Source organism: Postia placenta, assembly GCF_002117355.1.
Source record: "Postia placenta MAD-698-R-SB12 unplaced genomic scaffold POSPLAscaffold_19, whole genome shotgun sequence".
Lineage (NCBI taxonomy): Eukaryota > Fungi > Basidiomycota > Agaricomycetes > Polyporales > Adustoporiaceae > Rhodonia > Rhodonia placenta.
This window is the reverse complement of record NW_020169850.1, coordinates 681,591-698,553: the sequence shown is the minus strand read 5'-3', so window position 1 is coordinate 698,553 and position 16,963 is coordinate 681,591. Positions and strand designations below refer to the sequence as shown.

Sequence of the window (16,963 nt, the reverse complement as noted above, 5' to 3'; positions counted from 1 at the left end):
GGAAAAAATGATTGTTATCGCCGCCTCGTGGCTGATAAGACGGCGGAGCGAGTGACTAACGGCATAGCTTAATTTTTCAGTAATATTGCAGGCAGAACCTCCGAGAGCCTGCTCGGGTGATGCATGTGGCGGCGTTGTTATGCGTGGTGATTGCTCTCTGGCTTCGTGAAAATTTGGGGACCCTGTTCCGGGGACTTTGCGCTGGTGCTGCTGCGCATTATGGTGTCGAAGGCCAAGGTCCGAAGGCACTTGGCCGTGGTGGACCGTCAGGTGGGACGGCAGCTGGCAAGGATCCCGATTGCGCAAACGAGGGCACGATGGGATCTGTGTGGAGCGGAGGACGATTGTGGAGCGTGGCGATTGTGCATTTCTGATTGGACGGGCTGGTGAGAACGGGGGCAGACGCGGTGGCGCGGAGGACGTCAATCAATGCAATTAGGTAGAACGAGCAGTGATCGGCGAGATTCAGGGTGCCGATGTGGGGCGTTCGCGGAGGTGGGATACGTGCCAGTGGAAGGGCGCGTGCATGATGTCATAGTGTACTATGGGGGCGTTGAGCGCGATCGGGGGGCAGCAATCAGATCGCTTGCCAGGGATCTGGCGGGACTCTGGCGACATCATTTGTGTCTTCTGACATCACCCGGCTTATCGTGTCCTCTGAGCCTGCTGCGCGAAGATCCCCCATGGTCCTGCCCACCGCCAGGGCCCGCTGCTGCCCGGCGTCTGAGTGCGAGTCTGTCTGGCATCCGGCAGCGCCATTCATGAACTAGAGTGCTTGCGACCCCCCAATTTGGGAACACGTTGCAGCATCGCCGCGGCGAGCTGCGCAGCTCAGCGCCCGCACAGGCACTCCGTGGAGCGTCCGCTTCGGGGCATGTACATGTACCGCCGCTGAATGAGAAGGCGAGCTGGGTGACGTCAGGCGGTGGTGGTGGGTGGGTCTTGTGCAGTGCAGTGCGCAGGGCACTGACGAGGCACTGACGCTACGCTGTGCCCGCGGCCTGCCGTTCGCTGTCCCGGTCCCGGGCCCTCCCTCCGCGTCTCCCTCCGCGGTAGCCTCTTTCCCTCCGCGCGCATGGGCCCTGCTGCGCGACCGGCGGCTACTTGGCGGACACTCCACGCTCTCTTGCATGGGACCCACTCGCCCCGCTTCCGGTCCACCAACCACCGCACCGCCAGATCCATCTCTCGCCCCCGCACTCGCATACTAATAACGCCTTCTCACCCCGCCTGCCGCTCCCATCCCGTTGTGGAACTGAACCGGAACCCCATCCCGCACTCGCACTCTGCACCAATGAAAGCCACCTTTGACCGACCCGACGAGAGCAGGACGCCGCAGCCTCCGTCGCCGCCTCGCGCGGGTGCATCTGATGGGCGCCCCCGTCCCGCGTCGAGTGCGGCCGCGTCTTCGAATCTTACAGGTGAGCGCGATCTTAGTAACGCACGTGGTCGAGGACAGCACCCGGTACGCGATTGGCTGCATTTGGCCGCTCTCCTTGGTGACCGGAGTTTGAACGCCACGCGCACATGCAGTCGATTTCTGTCTTTTTTTGTTGCCACCCCGAGGCTGGCCGTCCCTCCGCCAGCGCACCTCGGTTTCTTTCATCTTCCAGCCACGACGGCCTGACGAGCCCCCACCACCGTCTTTTTTTCGCGGCCAACTATGCCCTCGTCTGACCGATCTTGCTAGGATTGTCTCGCCTTTAGCCGTCTGGCGCCACGCGTTCTCTCTCTCCTTGCCTCGTATGAGTTTCCCCTCCTCCTTCGCTCCTCCTCTGACCTCTCGCTCTATTTCTCTCGCCGACGCTAGCACCGGATGCCCCGTGCCTGCCGACGCTCCCGACACCGATCCTCTCCGTCGCTGTTGCTGCCACCTTCCAGAACGCTCTAGAAGCCGTCCGCGACCCCCCAGGGCTCATTTATATGTCGGGCAATGCCAGCAGGACGCGCCCGCCCAATATGTCCGATTCACGATCCCCGACCTCGTCTGAACAGGGGCGCCCGGCCTCCCGCGGCCGCTCCCATTCCCAGCCCACAAACCCCGCCCGCCGGCCGCCACTCCGGCCCCCCTTCCAGGGCCCCCATGCCCAGCCCCTCTATCCTCTCGACACCGCCCCCGCATCAGCCGCGCCCTCGCCCTCCTTCCAGCCCATTCCATCCCCGTATCCGCCCTCTTACGCTCAGCACGGCTATGTAGCGCAGTACGCCATGTCCCCGCAGCCCCCCGTCAACATGCCCCAGTACGCCTACGCGCACCACCCCGGTCTGCATGCTCCAGACACGCCCATGCATCCCCCACAAAATCAGCTGCTAGGCTATTCCCCGAACACGCTCATGCCTCTCATGCAGCCGCACACGCCGGTGTACCAGGGCTTCCCCGGACATTCGCCCGAAGGTTCTTCTTCTTCTAGTCACTCATTTACACCTGCCCCCGGCGCTTCCGCCATCTTCTCCCCACACTCTCACCCCTCGCTCACAAACCCCCACTCCCCCGCGCTTCCGTCTCCACCGCCCCATACGCCCCTGGTGCAGCAAGGCTCGGGCCCGCACCACCGGCCGCCGCTCTCTCACTCTGCCTCGTACGCTGGCCAGTCGCCGTACGCGCCCCTCCGCTACCCCACACCGCCCTTCCCTTATCCCTCACACTCCTTTCCGCACTCCCCATCACTCTACACGTCCACATACGCCTCGCCGTATGCGCCGCACTCGTACGCGCCCGAACCGCCGCCGGAGGGCCAGGGCACCTGGTGGTACGTCCCCCCGCGCTCCAGCCAGTATGACACCTACCACCAGGGCGCCCCGTACTCCATGGGGTACACCATGTCCCCGCGCGAAGTCGAGCCGTACCCGCAGCCCGGGCCGTCCTCCATGTCCTCCCCTGTCTTTGCCATGTCGCCCCGCCAGCCTCCCGCCCAGTACCCGCCCGCGCAGATGCCGACACATGTCGTGCCCGAACCACCGCCTCTACCTCCGCCGGCGTCGCAGTTACCACCGCCGCAATTTTCGCGAGCGCCATCTCCCGGCTCGTCCGCGCGCACGCACCAGCAGCAGAAGCAGCCTGAGGCGGGCGTCACAACACCCTCAGGCACTCGCCCTGCTGCCGAGCGTTCCCGCCGCCCGCACCACCCGCAACCTCCTGCGCAACGCTCAGAATGGGTGATGTGGGTCGGGAATGTCCCCTCCGACACCACGCACGACGAGCTCTGGCGCTTCCTCAATCAGGAGCCATCAGCCGGCACCGCGGCCGGCCCGTCCTCGGCGGCGGCCGGCGTAGACGCCGTGTGGGGCGGCGTGCTGTCCATCTTCCTCATTTCGCGCTCGAACTGCGCGTTCGTCAACTTCCAGAGCGAGACGCACCTCCTTGCCGCGATCCGCCACTTCAACGGGCAGCCGCTGCGCCCAGGCGACCCGCGGTGCCCGCGTCTAGTGTGCCGCGTCCGCGCACGCGAGGACGATGTCAAGGCGGGCGTCGGCGGGCAGCGCGGGGCGGGTCTGCACGTACGGTGGATCCGCGACCAGAAGGAGAAGGCGCGCGAGGCCGCACGCGCGGGCCAGGAGCCGCGCTCGCCGACGTCGTCGGACGCACTCACGACGCCGAGCAGCTCGCCGAGCGACGCGGCGCCGCTGCTCGCGAGTCTGAGCCTGGGCAGCGACGACGAGAGTGGGCGCAGGCACCGGGGCCGCCCTGCCCCCCACTCGAGCAGCTCGGGCTCGTACGCGAGCACGAGCTCGAGTATCTTGATGCAGTATTTCCCGAAGCGCTTTTTCATCCTCAAGTCGTTGACGCAGGTGGGTGTATGCGTGCCTGCCGTGTTCGCAGATGCGGTGGGGGCTGTGCTGACCGTCGGGTTTGGGTGCATTCCAGAAAGACCTGGACATCAGCGTCGAAAAGGGCCTGTGGGCGACGCAGCGGCACAACGAGGGCACGCTCGACCAGGCGTTCCGCACGAGCCAGGATGTGTATCTGATCTTCGGCGTGAACAAGAGCGGCGAGTTTTATGGGTACGCAAGGTGAGTTACCTGGGGAGCGGGAGGTGCGCGCGCTCGCCAATCATGGACGCACTGACGCGTTCGCCCACAGGATGGCCGGCCCTGTCACGTATGGTGAGCATCGCGTCTCGTGGACGTCGCCCGCCGAGTCGCCGCCGCAGCGCCGGATGTCACGGGCGGGCAGCTCGCAGGGCTCGAGCCCGCCCGTTGCGCGGCGGGATGCGCACGCGCGCACATTCTTCTCGCCGGCGGAGCAACGGTACGAGGAGTCGCCCCAACCGCTGTCGTCCGACGCGCCGCTGCCACCGTCGTCGTCCGCGCAGCAGCTGCAGGTCCCACAGGCGCCGTACGACGAAGGCGCGACGCCGAGGTCCACCCAGGAAGGCCACAGCCGGAACTACCTGTCTGCGCCGCCCGAGATGCACCGGCTGCACCGCGGCCTCAGTGCGCTGACCGGCGTGCCGCGCCAGGCGCAGACCCTTCTCGAGGTGCCTGCTGCTCAACTGTATGCTCCCACACCTCAATTGCCCGATGATTTCGAGCTCGACCCGACCGCGCCGCAACGACATATTCGCGAGCGGTCGGCGTCGGAGCTGATGTCGGCCCGGGGAGACGTCAGCGAGGCAGGCCGGAAGTTCGACTGGGACCCGGTAGCGGAGTCGCCGTTGGAGCCCGTTACCGAGGAGGAGGAGAGGGCGAGCGGGAGGATATCTCGGTCGCGCACCGACGGTGCGCCGGCGGGAGAGGAGGCGGAGGCCAATGAGGGCCCCGGGTGGGGCGAGCCGTTCAGGGTGCAGTGGATCCGGACGGAGCGCCTGCCGTTCTATCGCACACGACGCCTGCGCAATCCCTGGAACCACGATCGCGAGATTAAGGTGTCTCGCGACGGGACAGAACTGGAACCGTCGGTGGGCCAGGCGCTGCTGGACGAATGGGACCGGCCTGCACCGCCGACGGAGGGAGGTGCTGGGCCGTCGGACGAGCCCCCGCCCGGAGAGGGAGGATAAAGCAAAGCCAGTCGACCCCCGCATTGCTAGCATTCACGTCGACATCACAGCTACACGGACCACTGACGTACATTCATCTCCCATCACGATCACATCCACTTGCTTTCAGCAAAATCAATCACGCAAGCACGCACGCACACACACGAACGCACGCACGCACGCACTGCAAGAGCATGGTCTCGAGACTAATATTTAAACTTTATCTTACAAGCGACCGCGCGCCCGTCAAATACGACACGAGTGCGCGCGTCCACCACCATCCATATTGATTGAACCAGGGTTACTACTATTGGGGGTTATTGGGGTCAACGGGTGCATTGCTTCCTTGCTGTTTCGTTGTCGTTCGCGCTCTTTAGCTAGCTCAGGCATTGCTCCATCGTCCACTGCTAATGTTTTGGCCTCAAAGAATTTACTATGTAGCTATAGATAGAAACCCCGCATGCACTGTAATACCTCGCAGCATCATGGCATTATACACGACGCGCCGTCGTGCGTTGGGAATGGAAGCATCTAATAATGCTCTTGTCCGCTGTGAGCTGAGCGGACGTCGGGCGTTTTTGGTGTGCCCTTGGGCCGCCGTCTGAATTTTTCTGCAGCCGCGCGGGTATCATGCTGTCCGAGTTGTGGCGGTACGAAAAATGGCCGGCGCGTGGCCGAGGTCGGCCGGTAAATTTCAAAGGCTTGGCTGCTCGGACAATTTCGGAGGCCAATGGCCTTAGATCTTTCCCGATATGGTGTAGTCGAGACCGCTAAGAAAATTGCGGCGCACCGATCACCTGCTGAAATTTGAATCACCGCCACCGACCACCGCCCTCCAGTCTGGTGCGCACTGGTACACTGGTACTGCGGGGATTTGCGCCCGGCAGATGCGGGCGTCACAGACCTTGCAAATTTACCGATGCAAAACTGTCGACAGACGGACACCCGCTCTCCGCTAGAACAGCCCAGCTCGTTGCTAAGGGAATTAAGCAGAGTACGAGTGAAAGAGTCCGTTCGAATTGACGCAACCAGTATACTCTAGTAACAAGCGATGTGGGCTCATTCGTTGTGGGTGTAGGTACAGTGCGGAAGGGGCTTCCGTCGCGCTAGGGGGGTGTAAGCGTAAGTAATAAACAGGAAAAGAAAAACAGCGCGTAGAACTGTCTGCGTAAGAGTAAGTGAGCCCGTCCATCGAGTCCGGGTATACATTGCAGAGGAAAACTATGACACACAAGTAGTAGTGACGACGAGCGGGGCAAAGTCCAGACACAAGGCAGGCGCGCAATTTATCGCGAGTGATCTGCGGCGCGGTGACGTGCTCGACCCAGCCAACACGGACATCGATGGGCAGAAAGAGAAAGGTCGTGACGGTCGTTAGGCGGATAGCGAGAGAGCGAGCGGAATGCGAACCGGTCAGTCAGTCCGTGGGGTCGGAGAGGGACGGAGGGTTCTAGATAGATAGCGAGACGGCGACGGTGTGCGCGAAGAGCATTACGGCCAGCGGCAGGCACAGGGTCTGCCATGACGGAATCGACCATGATATCCGCGCATCGCTAAATACCGGCCCGGAGATCAAACGGTGAGCACTTAACTTAATATGCATGATTGATCTGGACGCACCTCGTTGCAGCAGGCTGGGACACGATTTTCACTGACAGCACTGCTAGCCATCCGTCAACGGCATTGATGGTCGCGTTTGCTACGCTGCCATTATGATTCACGGCGTAGCTTGTGTTTGGCAGGTATCCCCAGTAGTATTTTGCTGTTGTCTCGTAAGTGTATCCATCATACGATGTCTGCCCTGTGTATGATGACGCGTTGTTGAGCTTTGCAGTGTCGATGATCTTCGACTGGTTTGTCACGTTGCCCACGAGCCAGTCGCGCCCGAGGTTGTACCTGCATGTATATTAGCAGTAGATACGCCAACCAACACCTGGCTAACGCGGACGCACCCGTCGAAAACGATGTTGTGCTGGTCTTCATAAGTTTGTGCAGTTAGGTACGTCGTATACCATTTCATGAAACTACGCACCTGTCTCGGGTAGCTCATACGATGCCGCCATGAACACAGCGTTGCTGGAGCTGGCATCAATACCTACGTCTCTGGGTACGCGAGTAGAACACATGCCTATTTGCCTTGGCACCGTTCTGGGACCAGTATCGGAAGTGACTGCCTCCCTCAATCGTCTCCTGGCACGTGCCCAACTGTGGGTTCCCGTAGTCCCACCGAATCTCAGCCGTCTGGTTCACTACGAGGCCGTCAATCACCGCAACCGGAACTCATAGCGCACAATGTGACACACCATAACCCAAGCCATCTCCTAAGTTGGCCGCTTGCGGGGCACCTTGGTGCTGACCGAGGCATTCCGTCGAGTAGCCGAATGAGCTGCCATATATTAGCGCCCGCGATCGTGCTGCGGTTTGCAGGTTGGGTCAACGGGACGTACATGAAGTAGTTGAGCAGCCCGCCGTCCAGCTCCTGATTCTGCAGGACCGCGGATTGTGAGTCACCGGAAATGACGACGTTGATAGGCTCGCCCTGCCCGGGCGGATATGTATCTTGTACTTGCTAGTAACGGGAAAGGGTCTCAGCGCCTGCGCAGCGCACACAGGGTGGAAACGCACCGTCAGCCAGTCGCCGCCGCCGCTGGTGGGGTTGTAGAATCCTACTGAGGGCAGGCCCCTGCGCGAAATGGGGCTTGGGGGTGCCGGCCGTGCACGGACGTCGTCTGTTGAGGCGTATGCGCCCGCATATGGGCAGAGCATAAGAAAGAGAAATGTGAGTGAGGCCATGGATGGCTGAAACGAGGATTGCGCGGGGGGGTCGGTGATTCTACAGGCTCGTCTAAAGTGAAGGAGCGCGGTGGTGGGAGTCGTGAGCGTAGTGGAAGAAGTAGGGACAGAAGGGACGAGTGGGACCTGGCTGGGAGCGACGAACAGGACACGGATGAGATATACGCCCATATATGGAAAGATCCATACGGGGACCCTGGGCGCTTGGCGCTTCTGCAAGCTGCACCGGATCCGGCTACCTCTCCTCGTCCGTACGTTCATGGCCTTCTCCTCTCATAGCTCGTTCTCTCATGTCATGTTGCTTCTCTCATATTTCTGAGCTGTGCTGCCGCTCTATCCTCGACACAGGTGCTTAGATTTGCGTCCTCCAGCTGCGGTGGCCGGCGGTCTCGCTTCTAATAATGGTCGGCGTCTCTGGCCTGCAGGCTACTTGGAAACGTTGAGGCTTTGGGATCATTCCATCGGTGGGAATCGTAGCTGTTGACACGAATACGACGCTGGGACCGCGGTACCTGGCCACACGGCGCGTTGCAATCGTCCCGAGCCTTCATTGTCTATGCGGCATCGCAAGAGCGCTCAGTTCCTTGGTCGTCCTGGTTCATCTAACAATAGTCTGTGCATGCCAGTGCCGGCCGGCGGCTGCGTACAGGTATGGGTATTCGCTGTATGATACGCAGCATAACTTCGAGGCCTTCCATAGATCAATGGAGTGGACAGGCTCGGAAGGCGCGCTCGACAGCGCTTCCATGTAACACCTCGGAAGCCCTCAAACCCGCAAGGGTCCATTTAATTGAAGGTGCGAAGGCGCGTCAGAGCGCATCAGGCGGTTGGCAATGCGCGGTCTTGACCTCGTGATGTTAGGGCTTGCACTCAGCCGCCTCTTCTCGCCAACAGCTCCCCCTCCAGCCTTGGAGGCGAAACATCTATGTTTCTTGTTGCGCTTGCGCTTGAGAAGAGCAGACGCTTCGGCCTCCTCAATCTTTGCGTTCTCAGCCTTCACATGTTTCTGCAGTGCAACAACAGGTCAATGGCTATTGTGCAATAGCTGGACACATCGCACTATCATATCGCTTTCATCGACCAGTGCGTTAAAATACATATTTATATCATGGTCTACGTCTAACTTATCTTCAACATGTCGTCAGTAGCTGGAGCGAACTCTAATGACGTTAGGATTGTTGAAGTTATTTACGATCATGCACACCGTGAGTTTTACATTGCAAGGATAGAACGCGCTCACCATGCCGACGATACACGATTGCGTGTAATGGTACATGTGCGGACCATCTTGCCATTTATGGTTGTGCACGTTGTACTCTGTCAACGGATATTCACTCTATAGGTGTATGGTGACATTTGCCTTCGTTAAGAATACAATTATGAATACCATTGTGCAAGGTCGGACCAAAGGACCGTGACTAGCGAGCTTTCCAGCACACATCATAATGAGAACCAAAAAGAGGCAGTTTCGATGTTGAGGCTAAGCTCTAAGCAGACCCCAGATATCCAACGAAGGTCAGGACATGGTATGACACGTCGGAACAACCATAGCTTACATCGAGGGTCCGTCCGGAGGTACACAATCACCTAAGCCATAGTGAAGATGCCTACATTGACCCTGTACAAGTGGAGGTGTTTTCATGATTGCATGCGAGACATCGACTCCATGAGGCCCAATACCATCACCGTGATGTAGTAGTCTGACTATGATGTACAATACCCCAATGACGGGTTCATGATCCGCCGGTTACAAGCTCAAGGCATGAGTAAGAGGAGGATTACAAGTTGATAGAGAGTCGATAGCATAAACGCACTCTGGTATAGCTACGAATCAACTGAGGGCTTTGGCCCGATCCTGAGAGGAAGCCAGATGCACCAACGTTGGGGCTGGCATAGCACCGCCTCACCTCCTCCGTCGACATACACTAGTTTGAGAAGGTAAATTCACGACCTTCTACGTCACTGGTACTCTCACCTTTGATAATATTATTGCGCTGGCTAAGATGTCTAACCTCATGCTCGCTATTGATACGAGCGCAGATCAACTGTCAAAAACACTCTTTCTAGCATGCTCCTTCCCTGCTCTGAAGACATTGGACTCAACAGGCTGGATGGATCCATCTCTCTGCTGCTGGACGCAATCAACTTGACATCACTCACTCATCACCGTCGCAGAACCGAACTCACCTGGGCTCTTGACCAAGCATATTCGGGCCATGTCACGGTTTCAACTTGTTTTCGTTAAGTGCTCTTGTTACGTATGGATGCCACCGGGTCAAGTCATCTTGACGGCTCAGAGGATGTGGTCTCGTTGCAACACTGAGGCCGCTCTTGGACATCCAGTCATTGCGATACCTTGATATGCGGTAATACTTGATGAGATCAATAAATTGATCTCTGGCAAGTATTACTGCATATCAAGGCGCTGTCTCTCCAGAATCTATGCGATGGGAATCTCTCCTCGCCTCGATGTGCTCCTGCCGCTTGCGCAGCGATGTCGCGGACCCTGCCACATAAGGATGGGCTTGAATATCAGCATCGTTCCGTCCATCCCCATTGACATATACTTCAATAACACTATCTGTACATTGTCCGTTGATACGTCAACACCCACCAATAGCTCAGGCGTGGCTCTCTATCTCCGCGCGGTTTTGCGGCAGTTACGAGAGCTGTTCTACAGCAAAAACGCAGCCTATATGACACAGTCAAACTGGAAGAGGGTCATCGATGAGCTATCCGAAACAAGGAAGTACGAGACTATGCCCGTGGGATATAACCATACTCACATTGAGACACAAGATGCCCTTCTTGTGTTTTGCATATTAGAGAAATCACATATGTAGTCTACCATTTCGCAGATAGTTCTTGTAAAAACAACGCTGGAAAAGACGACCGGTAGAGAGACCGTCCTTGGTAGATAAGTATCAAGATGTGGTAAGGTTACAAACCGATGGGGCTACTAGGACGCCTACATAAGTATCCCACGGCGACGCTGAGGATCTGAGATCTAATGTCCGGCAATTGCCGATGAAAAGCCTGAAGCGGAAGCTACCAAACACCTTGCCCTATACACCTCCTCTTATATCCAGCTGCCCCGTTCCTCGTCGACAGGATGGTATGTGCTGTAATCATCTCTTCAGAATGCGCTCTCACAGAATTATAGAGGCCTATTCTTCTGCAAGGTTTGCTCTCATCTTTACGATCCTTCCTGTGCGAAACCTTACTCTTGCCCAGGACACGAGCGGTCGCTCACCCAAATCAAGTTTAATCCCGAGGGCGACCTACTTTTCTCTTGCTCAAAAGATCATGTCATCAACGTCTGGTTTACGCATAACGGCGAGCGGCTAGGGACATACGACGGGCATAATGGGACAGTGTGGACGCTCGACGTTGACTGTACGCCTTCCCATCTCATCTTTGAACCCTGCTCAGCCTGATAACGTCAATTTTGCCACTCATACTGTGCGATCTCATCTGTTCATGCTACTGCAGCTCAATCACGCTTCCTGGTTAGCGGCTCCGCCGATAACACTATGCGCCTCTGGTCTGTGCAGACGGGCAAATGTCTGTACCGATGGGAGTTCCCAACCGCCGTCAAGCGGGTCGCATTTAGTGACGAGGACGACCAGATCGTTTGCATTACGGAACAACGCATGGGGCATCAGGGCGCAGTGCGGATATTCAGCGTCAACCGGGAGGATGATGGGACCAACCGTACGTGTCTGTTTTGTCATGTTCGTCCCCACGGCCTGAACGTAGACTGTGACATTAGAGCCAAAGGAACCGACATCTATGTTCCACCCCGTGGGTTCAAAAGCGACGCTGTGCGCGTTCGCACATACGCCGAACCTTATTCTGATGGGCCACGAGTCTGGCAAGGTCGCCCTATTTGACGCAAAGACTGGAGAGGAGGTGCTCTCTAATGAGCGCGCCCACATGGATCTGGTCACGGATTTGCAGCTTTCTCCGGACCGCTCATACTTCATCACCAGCTCCAAGGACAAGACGGCGCGGGTACGTACACTATAGGTTGCTGCAGCCCGCACTGACAAGAGAAACCAGCTTCACGAAACGAGGACGTTGACGGTTCTCAAGACATATTCGACTGAGACCCCGCTGAACAGCGCTGCGATCGCGCGAGGAAAGCCTTATGTACGCAAACTGCAGTTCATGTTTCTTGAGTCGCTGATCACCCCTGTCCACAGGTTCTGCTCGGTGGTGGACAGGATGCCATGAGTGTGACGACGACGTCGCTTCGCCAGGGCAAGTTCGAGACGCGCTTCTGGCACAAGGTCTTTGAAGAAGAGGTCGGGCGGGTAAAAGGCCACTTCGGGCCAATCAACACGTCTGTATTTGCACCCCCTGTCCTCGCCTCGTGTTTGCTGACTCGTGTTACTTACGCCCACAGCATCGCGGTCTCTCCAAAAGGCGACTGCTTCGCGTCGGGAGGAGAGGATGGTTTCGTGCGCGTGCATCACTTTGACGAGAGCTATTTCAGGGTGAAGCCGTATGGAGATCTTGAGATCGAGGATTAGATGTGCTGCCTGTGCGACTGGTAGCATGGGTACGACCATTGTGTTCTCTTACATTTATGTGTGTATCGATATGACGTCTGTAAAGGTCCGCCATGGCTGGTCGTTGTGGTCACTGTCAGCCATACGATCATCTCTGTGCAATTCTGTTCCCCTCGTGTGTGCCTGTCGTGATGTGCCGATCTGCAAGGCATATAAACTCCCTGCTTCTTGGGCGTAGAAGGTTGTAGGAATTGCCTCAGTCCTGCCCGCCACGCTCTCGAGTCTCCAGCGTGGCCAATAGTATCATCCACATTATTCAAGGTTTGGAAAGTGCTTCGCGCGAGCGAAGGTATCAATATGCTTACACTTCTGCCGATGGGGCCTTCTTCAATGTCTTTCAGGCCCCAAGAGGTTTCAATACGGGACCTGCTTCGACTACACCTGCAAATCTCTTGCGCAACCGTCCGCTCACACGGACCTCCGCGATGACACTCTGAAGCACAACATGCCCAAAAAGCCTCCGTTGGACAAGTGCTCAAATGGCTGGTCTGGATCTCAACAATATAAGCACGAAGCCATCCTGTCTCAAGCGAGGCCCGTCTGCGCGGTGAGTTATCACAAACGCTTGCGGAAAACCTGTGCGTACGTGCGGGGACGCCAATGGCGGCGCGTCCCCAAGGGTGTCCTTCGCGGAGAACATCCGAATTGGTAGCACATGGCATGTCCTCTTCTACGCAGGGGGCACACATGTTGCGAGCACGCGGTGGTTAGTGACCATGATAGGTTAGGAAGTGTCGATGGCGGACGTGTAGCTAGCATTCTTGGTGGTGCTTTGCTATGACGCTGGCAAAACATACAGCTCGTCCGTGCAGGGAAGCCCCGCGCCAGGCTTCGTGGACCCGCCGCTGCCGGAGCCTAACGAGTCGTAATGTAGGTACTCATCATCCCGGGACAAGGGGCTGATGCGCTACAAGAGAATCACTTCTTCGCTGAAGCCCCTGATCGAATTGTGACTTACTCAGACGAGCTGAATTCGAGCTTATCAAGACACTTTCAATGACGTAGTGGCCGCGGACGACCTGTAGTGCACTTGAGTAGCGGAGTACGATACATTGTAATGGAACGGAGCGTTGTGGTGGGGGAAACGCATTGAAGCCGAAGCAGCGTTGGCGAGAGGATCCTGAGGAGAAACATCAGCGAATACGTTCCTTTTCTTTCTTTCATTTCTCTTTCTTTGGTTTCTTTTCTTGACTGCTATCGAACGAAACGCGAAAAGTACGTACGAACATTTCCTCTCGACTCTAGGGCTCGCGAAGACGGCGTGGACGGGGAGATGAACTGATCGCTGTAAGTCGATCGAGGATGCCGGCGTCATCACGCTCCTGAGGGTGCAGGACGCGCGCGTAAATATGGTGCGTCGGAGGTATCATCCTCGGGAGACTGAGAGATTGGCGGGTGCGGAATTAAACTCGAAGTGTCGGGCCTAGTTTGCTTGTCCCCAGGAAAGGGCTTCCATCTCGTTTCGGATAGTGGCTTGCCGGATTCGGACAGGTTTCGATTGATTGGACAAGTTGAAGCTCTGTCTCTCGTATACGTTGTTTCTCTCCTTTCAAGCTGGTCATGACATCATCCCTCCTGTCTGTTTTGTACATATATAAACCCGGGTCGACGTCTTGTAATTCTATCTTCCCTCCCCCTCGAACCACTACCATCTCCCTCGCTCTCTCCTCGCTGGTACGGACGACTGACCCGAGTGTCACACGTACATAGCAAGTACTTCTTTCGTTCATAGTATCGTGCGCGCGTAGCCATTTGGGCACACATCGCTGAACGTGCGTCGCTGTCTAGCACGCTTCGAGACTAGTTGTTTGATCGTCTACGTGCGTTGTTGTTGTTTCGCGAACCCGCATATAGTCAGTACAACGCCGCCAAACAACTTTTATTTTTATTCTAGCTAGCCATCTTCGAACATCGATGCGACTGTCCCTCCCACAGCGTCAAAAGCCCTGGCGATACAACATGGTGAGTGGAAAGACTCGGAGTGATATACATGACAAAGGCTGAGTGTGACAGAGGATAGAAGCACATACTTACATCGCTTGAATCGCGAGCGTCCAATGACGCTAACGAGCAGTACTACTACTTTACAATCATGACGTCACCGCAATGCGAGCGACAATGACGCCAAAACAAGCAAACCGCGCGGGCGAAGACAAAAAAAGCCAAAAATACCACCGGAAGCGATCCAGGATATCACGGTCCAAAGCCCGCGAACAGGCGGCCTCCTCTTTGACTCGACAGTAGCGGCGAGACGAGAAGCGGGGGCATGGAGCGCTCAACCTCGACGCCGACGATCCCGCGGTCGTGCAGCTCCGGGATCTCCTTTTTGACAAAGGCCAGCAGCTCCTTCTCCAGCCGCTCGCCGCTCACGCGGAACGTGACGCGCTCGAGCGCGCGGAACTGAGGGCGCGCAAGCGGCAGCGCCAACTCCTCGATGCAGTGTAGGTCGCGCGGCTCCGGCGTGTCCGGCAGGCGCAGCGCGAACGCGATCGTGCGCACGCAATCGACCTCGATGCGCGACAAGAACAGCGGCGCCCACGTCGGGAACGGGTTCGCCGCCGCGTGCACGGGGCAGAACCAGTCTGGCGTCGCGTGGAACGTGATATGCCGCAGGCTCGTGCAGTGCTTGAACGTGAACGGGATGTCTGTGGCGCGCGCGGGGCGGTCATGGTCTTGTGTCAGCAGATACATATATGGGCAGTGGCGCACGCGTGCGGCGCACCTGATAGACGCAGCGATTGCGGCATGTTCAACTCCAGGGTCTCCAGCGCAGGGCCGAACGTGTCGAAGAGGAGCGCAAACGACACCTTCGTGATCGTGTCCAGCCGCCGCTGGATGAGCGGCGTGGGCACGTCGACGATTAGCTTGCGCACGTGCTGCGTCAGGTTCTTCGAGTGCAGCCACGACGACATCGGGAACGCGTGCGGGCCGTACGGGAAGTTGAGGCGCAGGGTGCGGATGGACGACGGGAGCACAACGGTGCTCCTGCCGGACGTGGTGACGTCCAGCACCATCTTGTCCGCGGTCACAATCTTCTCGAGCGAGGGGAAGGCGCTGATCATCGTGTCCAGGCTGATGGGGTCCCCGATCAGGATGTCGACGAGGTCCAGGGACTTCACGGACGCTGCGAGGACGGAAAACAGGTCGGTCATTTTGGGCGTGATGAACAGGCGGGTGATCATGAGCGAGGTCACGGCGTGCAGCTGCTCAAAGACCCTTCGCAGCGTCTCGGCACTCCCCTCCTGCAGCTCGAGCAGCGTCGCCGTGGGGTCGCGCCCTTGGAAGTGAACCACGACGGTCTCGACGTAGTACGCTGTATCGGGATTGGTCTCCAGGATGTGCAGAAAGCGCTCTGCTCGAAAAGGGGTCAGGAAGATGGATCGGAACCGATGGAAGCGGGATGCGGGGACCCAGGATCTACAGGTGAGACAGCATGCCGAGAGTGCACGGGGGCTGTTGTACAGAAAGTCTATGATTCTGTCGCACAGCTCAGGCGGGAGCCTCGGGAGGAGGACTTCTGGCGCCACAGCGGGTGACCATTCATCTACATCCGCCTTGCGACGCTTCTTGTGGGTGAAGCATCGCACCAGGTGTTTGCAGCATTTGCGGATGCGCACGAGCAGCTTCATTCTGTCAAGACGTGTGAACGCGCGTGCCGCACAGTGTCACAAAGACCAGGCACACCTTGCTATGACCTCCGAACAGCTCTTCGAGTCCATCGCCCACCGCACGCTGCGTACTGTACAATGGCTCAGCAACCGGTCGTCCCTCGCCTCGAGGCTGCGCAGATGGAGATGGGCGGGGGCCGGGGAGAGAGAGAAGAAGCGCAAGGGAGAGAGCGCACCGGGTAGATACAGCACGTTTAAGTAATGGGCGACGAAGTCCTCATATCTGGATTTGGAAGCTTCGTGGTCGATAGCGCTGAGAAGGCCGCAAGGAACGTGCCGTTTCGCCGCCGTGAGCGCCAGTCAGGGGATGCGACTGTTGCGAGGACGAGGGGTGTGGTCCGCCACCGACGGTCGTCAGGCTGCGACCTGTTCCTGGCGGGGCGCCAGCCAGTTGTCTTCCATTCCGCCACAGAGATGATTGTTCGCGTCGAAGACTTGAAGGAAGGCACGGCGCGCAGTCCAATCGCGGTACTATGCCCGGGATCGCAGCACGCGCAAGGTGTTCCTTCTGGACAGGATCTGGAAATGGAGCCGAGGAAGACCTGCAGTGCGCCAGAATGCGCCCCGCCGCAACGAGGATTTCCGAATATGGAAGTCGGGAAATCGCAAGACGAAGGCTCTTGAGGCACAACTCGGATCGCCAGCCAGCAGTACTTACGATCAGCACGCGCTTCCGCCAGCACCTGTCTCTCTCTCTCATGAGGGGTAGGACGCTGAAGTAGTAGCCACCAATGTGGGTTGGACACGCTGTAGTATAGGACGTGTTGGTATGAAGGAGATTCGGACACGCTGGAGCCTCTATTCGTCCAAAGAGCAGCAGCATTTACTCTGCTGGTCTGTCGCCTCACATAGGCAGTCGTTCACCAATACGAGGAGAGTGGGCAATCCCATAGTCGGTCAGCGAAAGTAAGTACTAGGCTGCTTAAACGTCGCTTAAAAAGAAGCGATTTTT

At 57.8% G+C, this 16,963-nt stretch overlaps 5 protein-coding genes across 5 annotated transcripts; 3 read left to right on the top strand and 2 right to left on the bottom strand.

Annotated features, from left to right (window-relative positions):
• Nucleotides 1-119: 119 nt before the first annotated feature.
• Nucleotides 120-5,482, top strand: POSPLADRAFT_1071775 (hypothetical protein; the record flags this gene model as incomplete). The annotated part of the gene is made up of 6 exons (XM_024482464.1): nt 120-362; nt 808-935; nt 1,057-1,421; nt 1,811-3,789; nt 3,866-4,011; nt 4,082-5,482. 6 exons carry the CDS (start codon nt 120-122, stop codon nt 4,995-4,997), a joined length of 3,777 nt encoding a protein of 1,258 aa, XP_024334071.1. The 3' UTR covers nt 4,998-5,482.
• Nucleotides 5,483-5,971: 489 nt separating this feature from the next.
• On the bottom strand, nt 5,972-7,857 carry POSPLADRAFT_1174756 (hypothetical protein). The gene is made up of 8 exons (XM_024488307.1): nt 7,602-7,857; nt 7,424-7,545; nt 7,280-7,362; nt 7,105-7,225; nt 7,009-7,052; nt 6,929-6,953; nt 6,597-6,872; nt 5,972-6,529 (listed from the first exon to the last, which is right to left on the bottom strand). The coding sequence occupies exons 1-8, from the start codon at nt 7,767-7,769 to the stop codon at nt 6,427-6,429; spliced, it is 942 nt and encodes a 313-aa protein (XP_024334070.1). The 5' UTR covers nt 7,770-7,857; the 3' UTR covers nt 5,972-6,426.
• A 3,010-nt stretch (nt 7,858-10,867) lies between these two features.
• Nucleotides 10,868-12,460, top strand: POSPLADRAFT_1041770 (hypothetical protein). The gene is made up of 8 exons (XM_024477972.1): nt 10,868-10,884; nt 10,985-11,165; nt 11,262-11,483; nt 11,542-11,783; nt 11,832-11,921; nt 11,975-12,114; nt 12,178-12,324; nt 12,390-12,460. The coding sequence occupies exons 1-7, from the start codon at nt 10,882-10,884 to the stop codon at nt 12,302-12,304; spliced, it is 1,005 nt and encodes a 334-aa protein (XP_024334069.1). The 5' UTR covers nt 10,868-10,881; the 3' UTR covers nt 12,305-12,324; nt 12,390-12,460.
• Nucleotides 12,461-14,536: 2,076 nt separating this feature from the next.
• POSPLADRAFT_1157311 (hypothetical protein) lies at nt 14,537-16,062 on the bottom strand (the record flags this gene model as incomplete). The annotated part of the gene is made up of 3 exons (XM_024487167.1): nt 14,537-15,015; nt 15,066-15,973; nt 16,028-16,062. The coding sequence occupies 3 exons, from the start codon at nt 16,060-16,062 to the stop codon at nt 14,537-14,539; spliced, it is 1,422 nt and encodes a 473-aa protein (XP_024334068.1).
• Nucleotides 16,063-16,089: 27 nt separating this feature from the next.
• Nucleotides 16,090-16,635, top strand: POSPLADRAFT_1061969 (hypothetical protein; the record flags this gene model as incomplete). The annotated part of the gene is made up of 2 exons (XM_024481462.1): nt 16,090-16,190; nt 16,248-16,635. The coding sequence occupies 2 exons, from the start codon at nt 16,090-16,092 to the stop codon at nt 16,633-16,635; spliced, it is 489 nt and encodes a 162-aa protein (XP_024334067.1).
• Between the last annotated feature and the right edge of the window lie 328 nt (nt 16,636-16,963).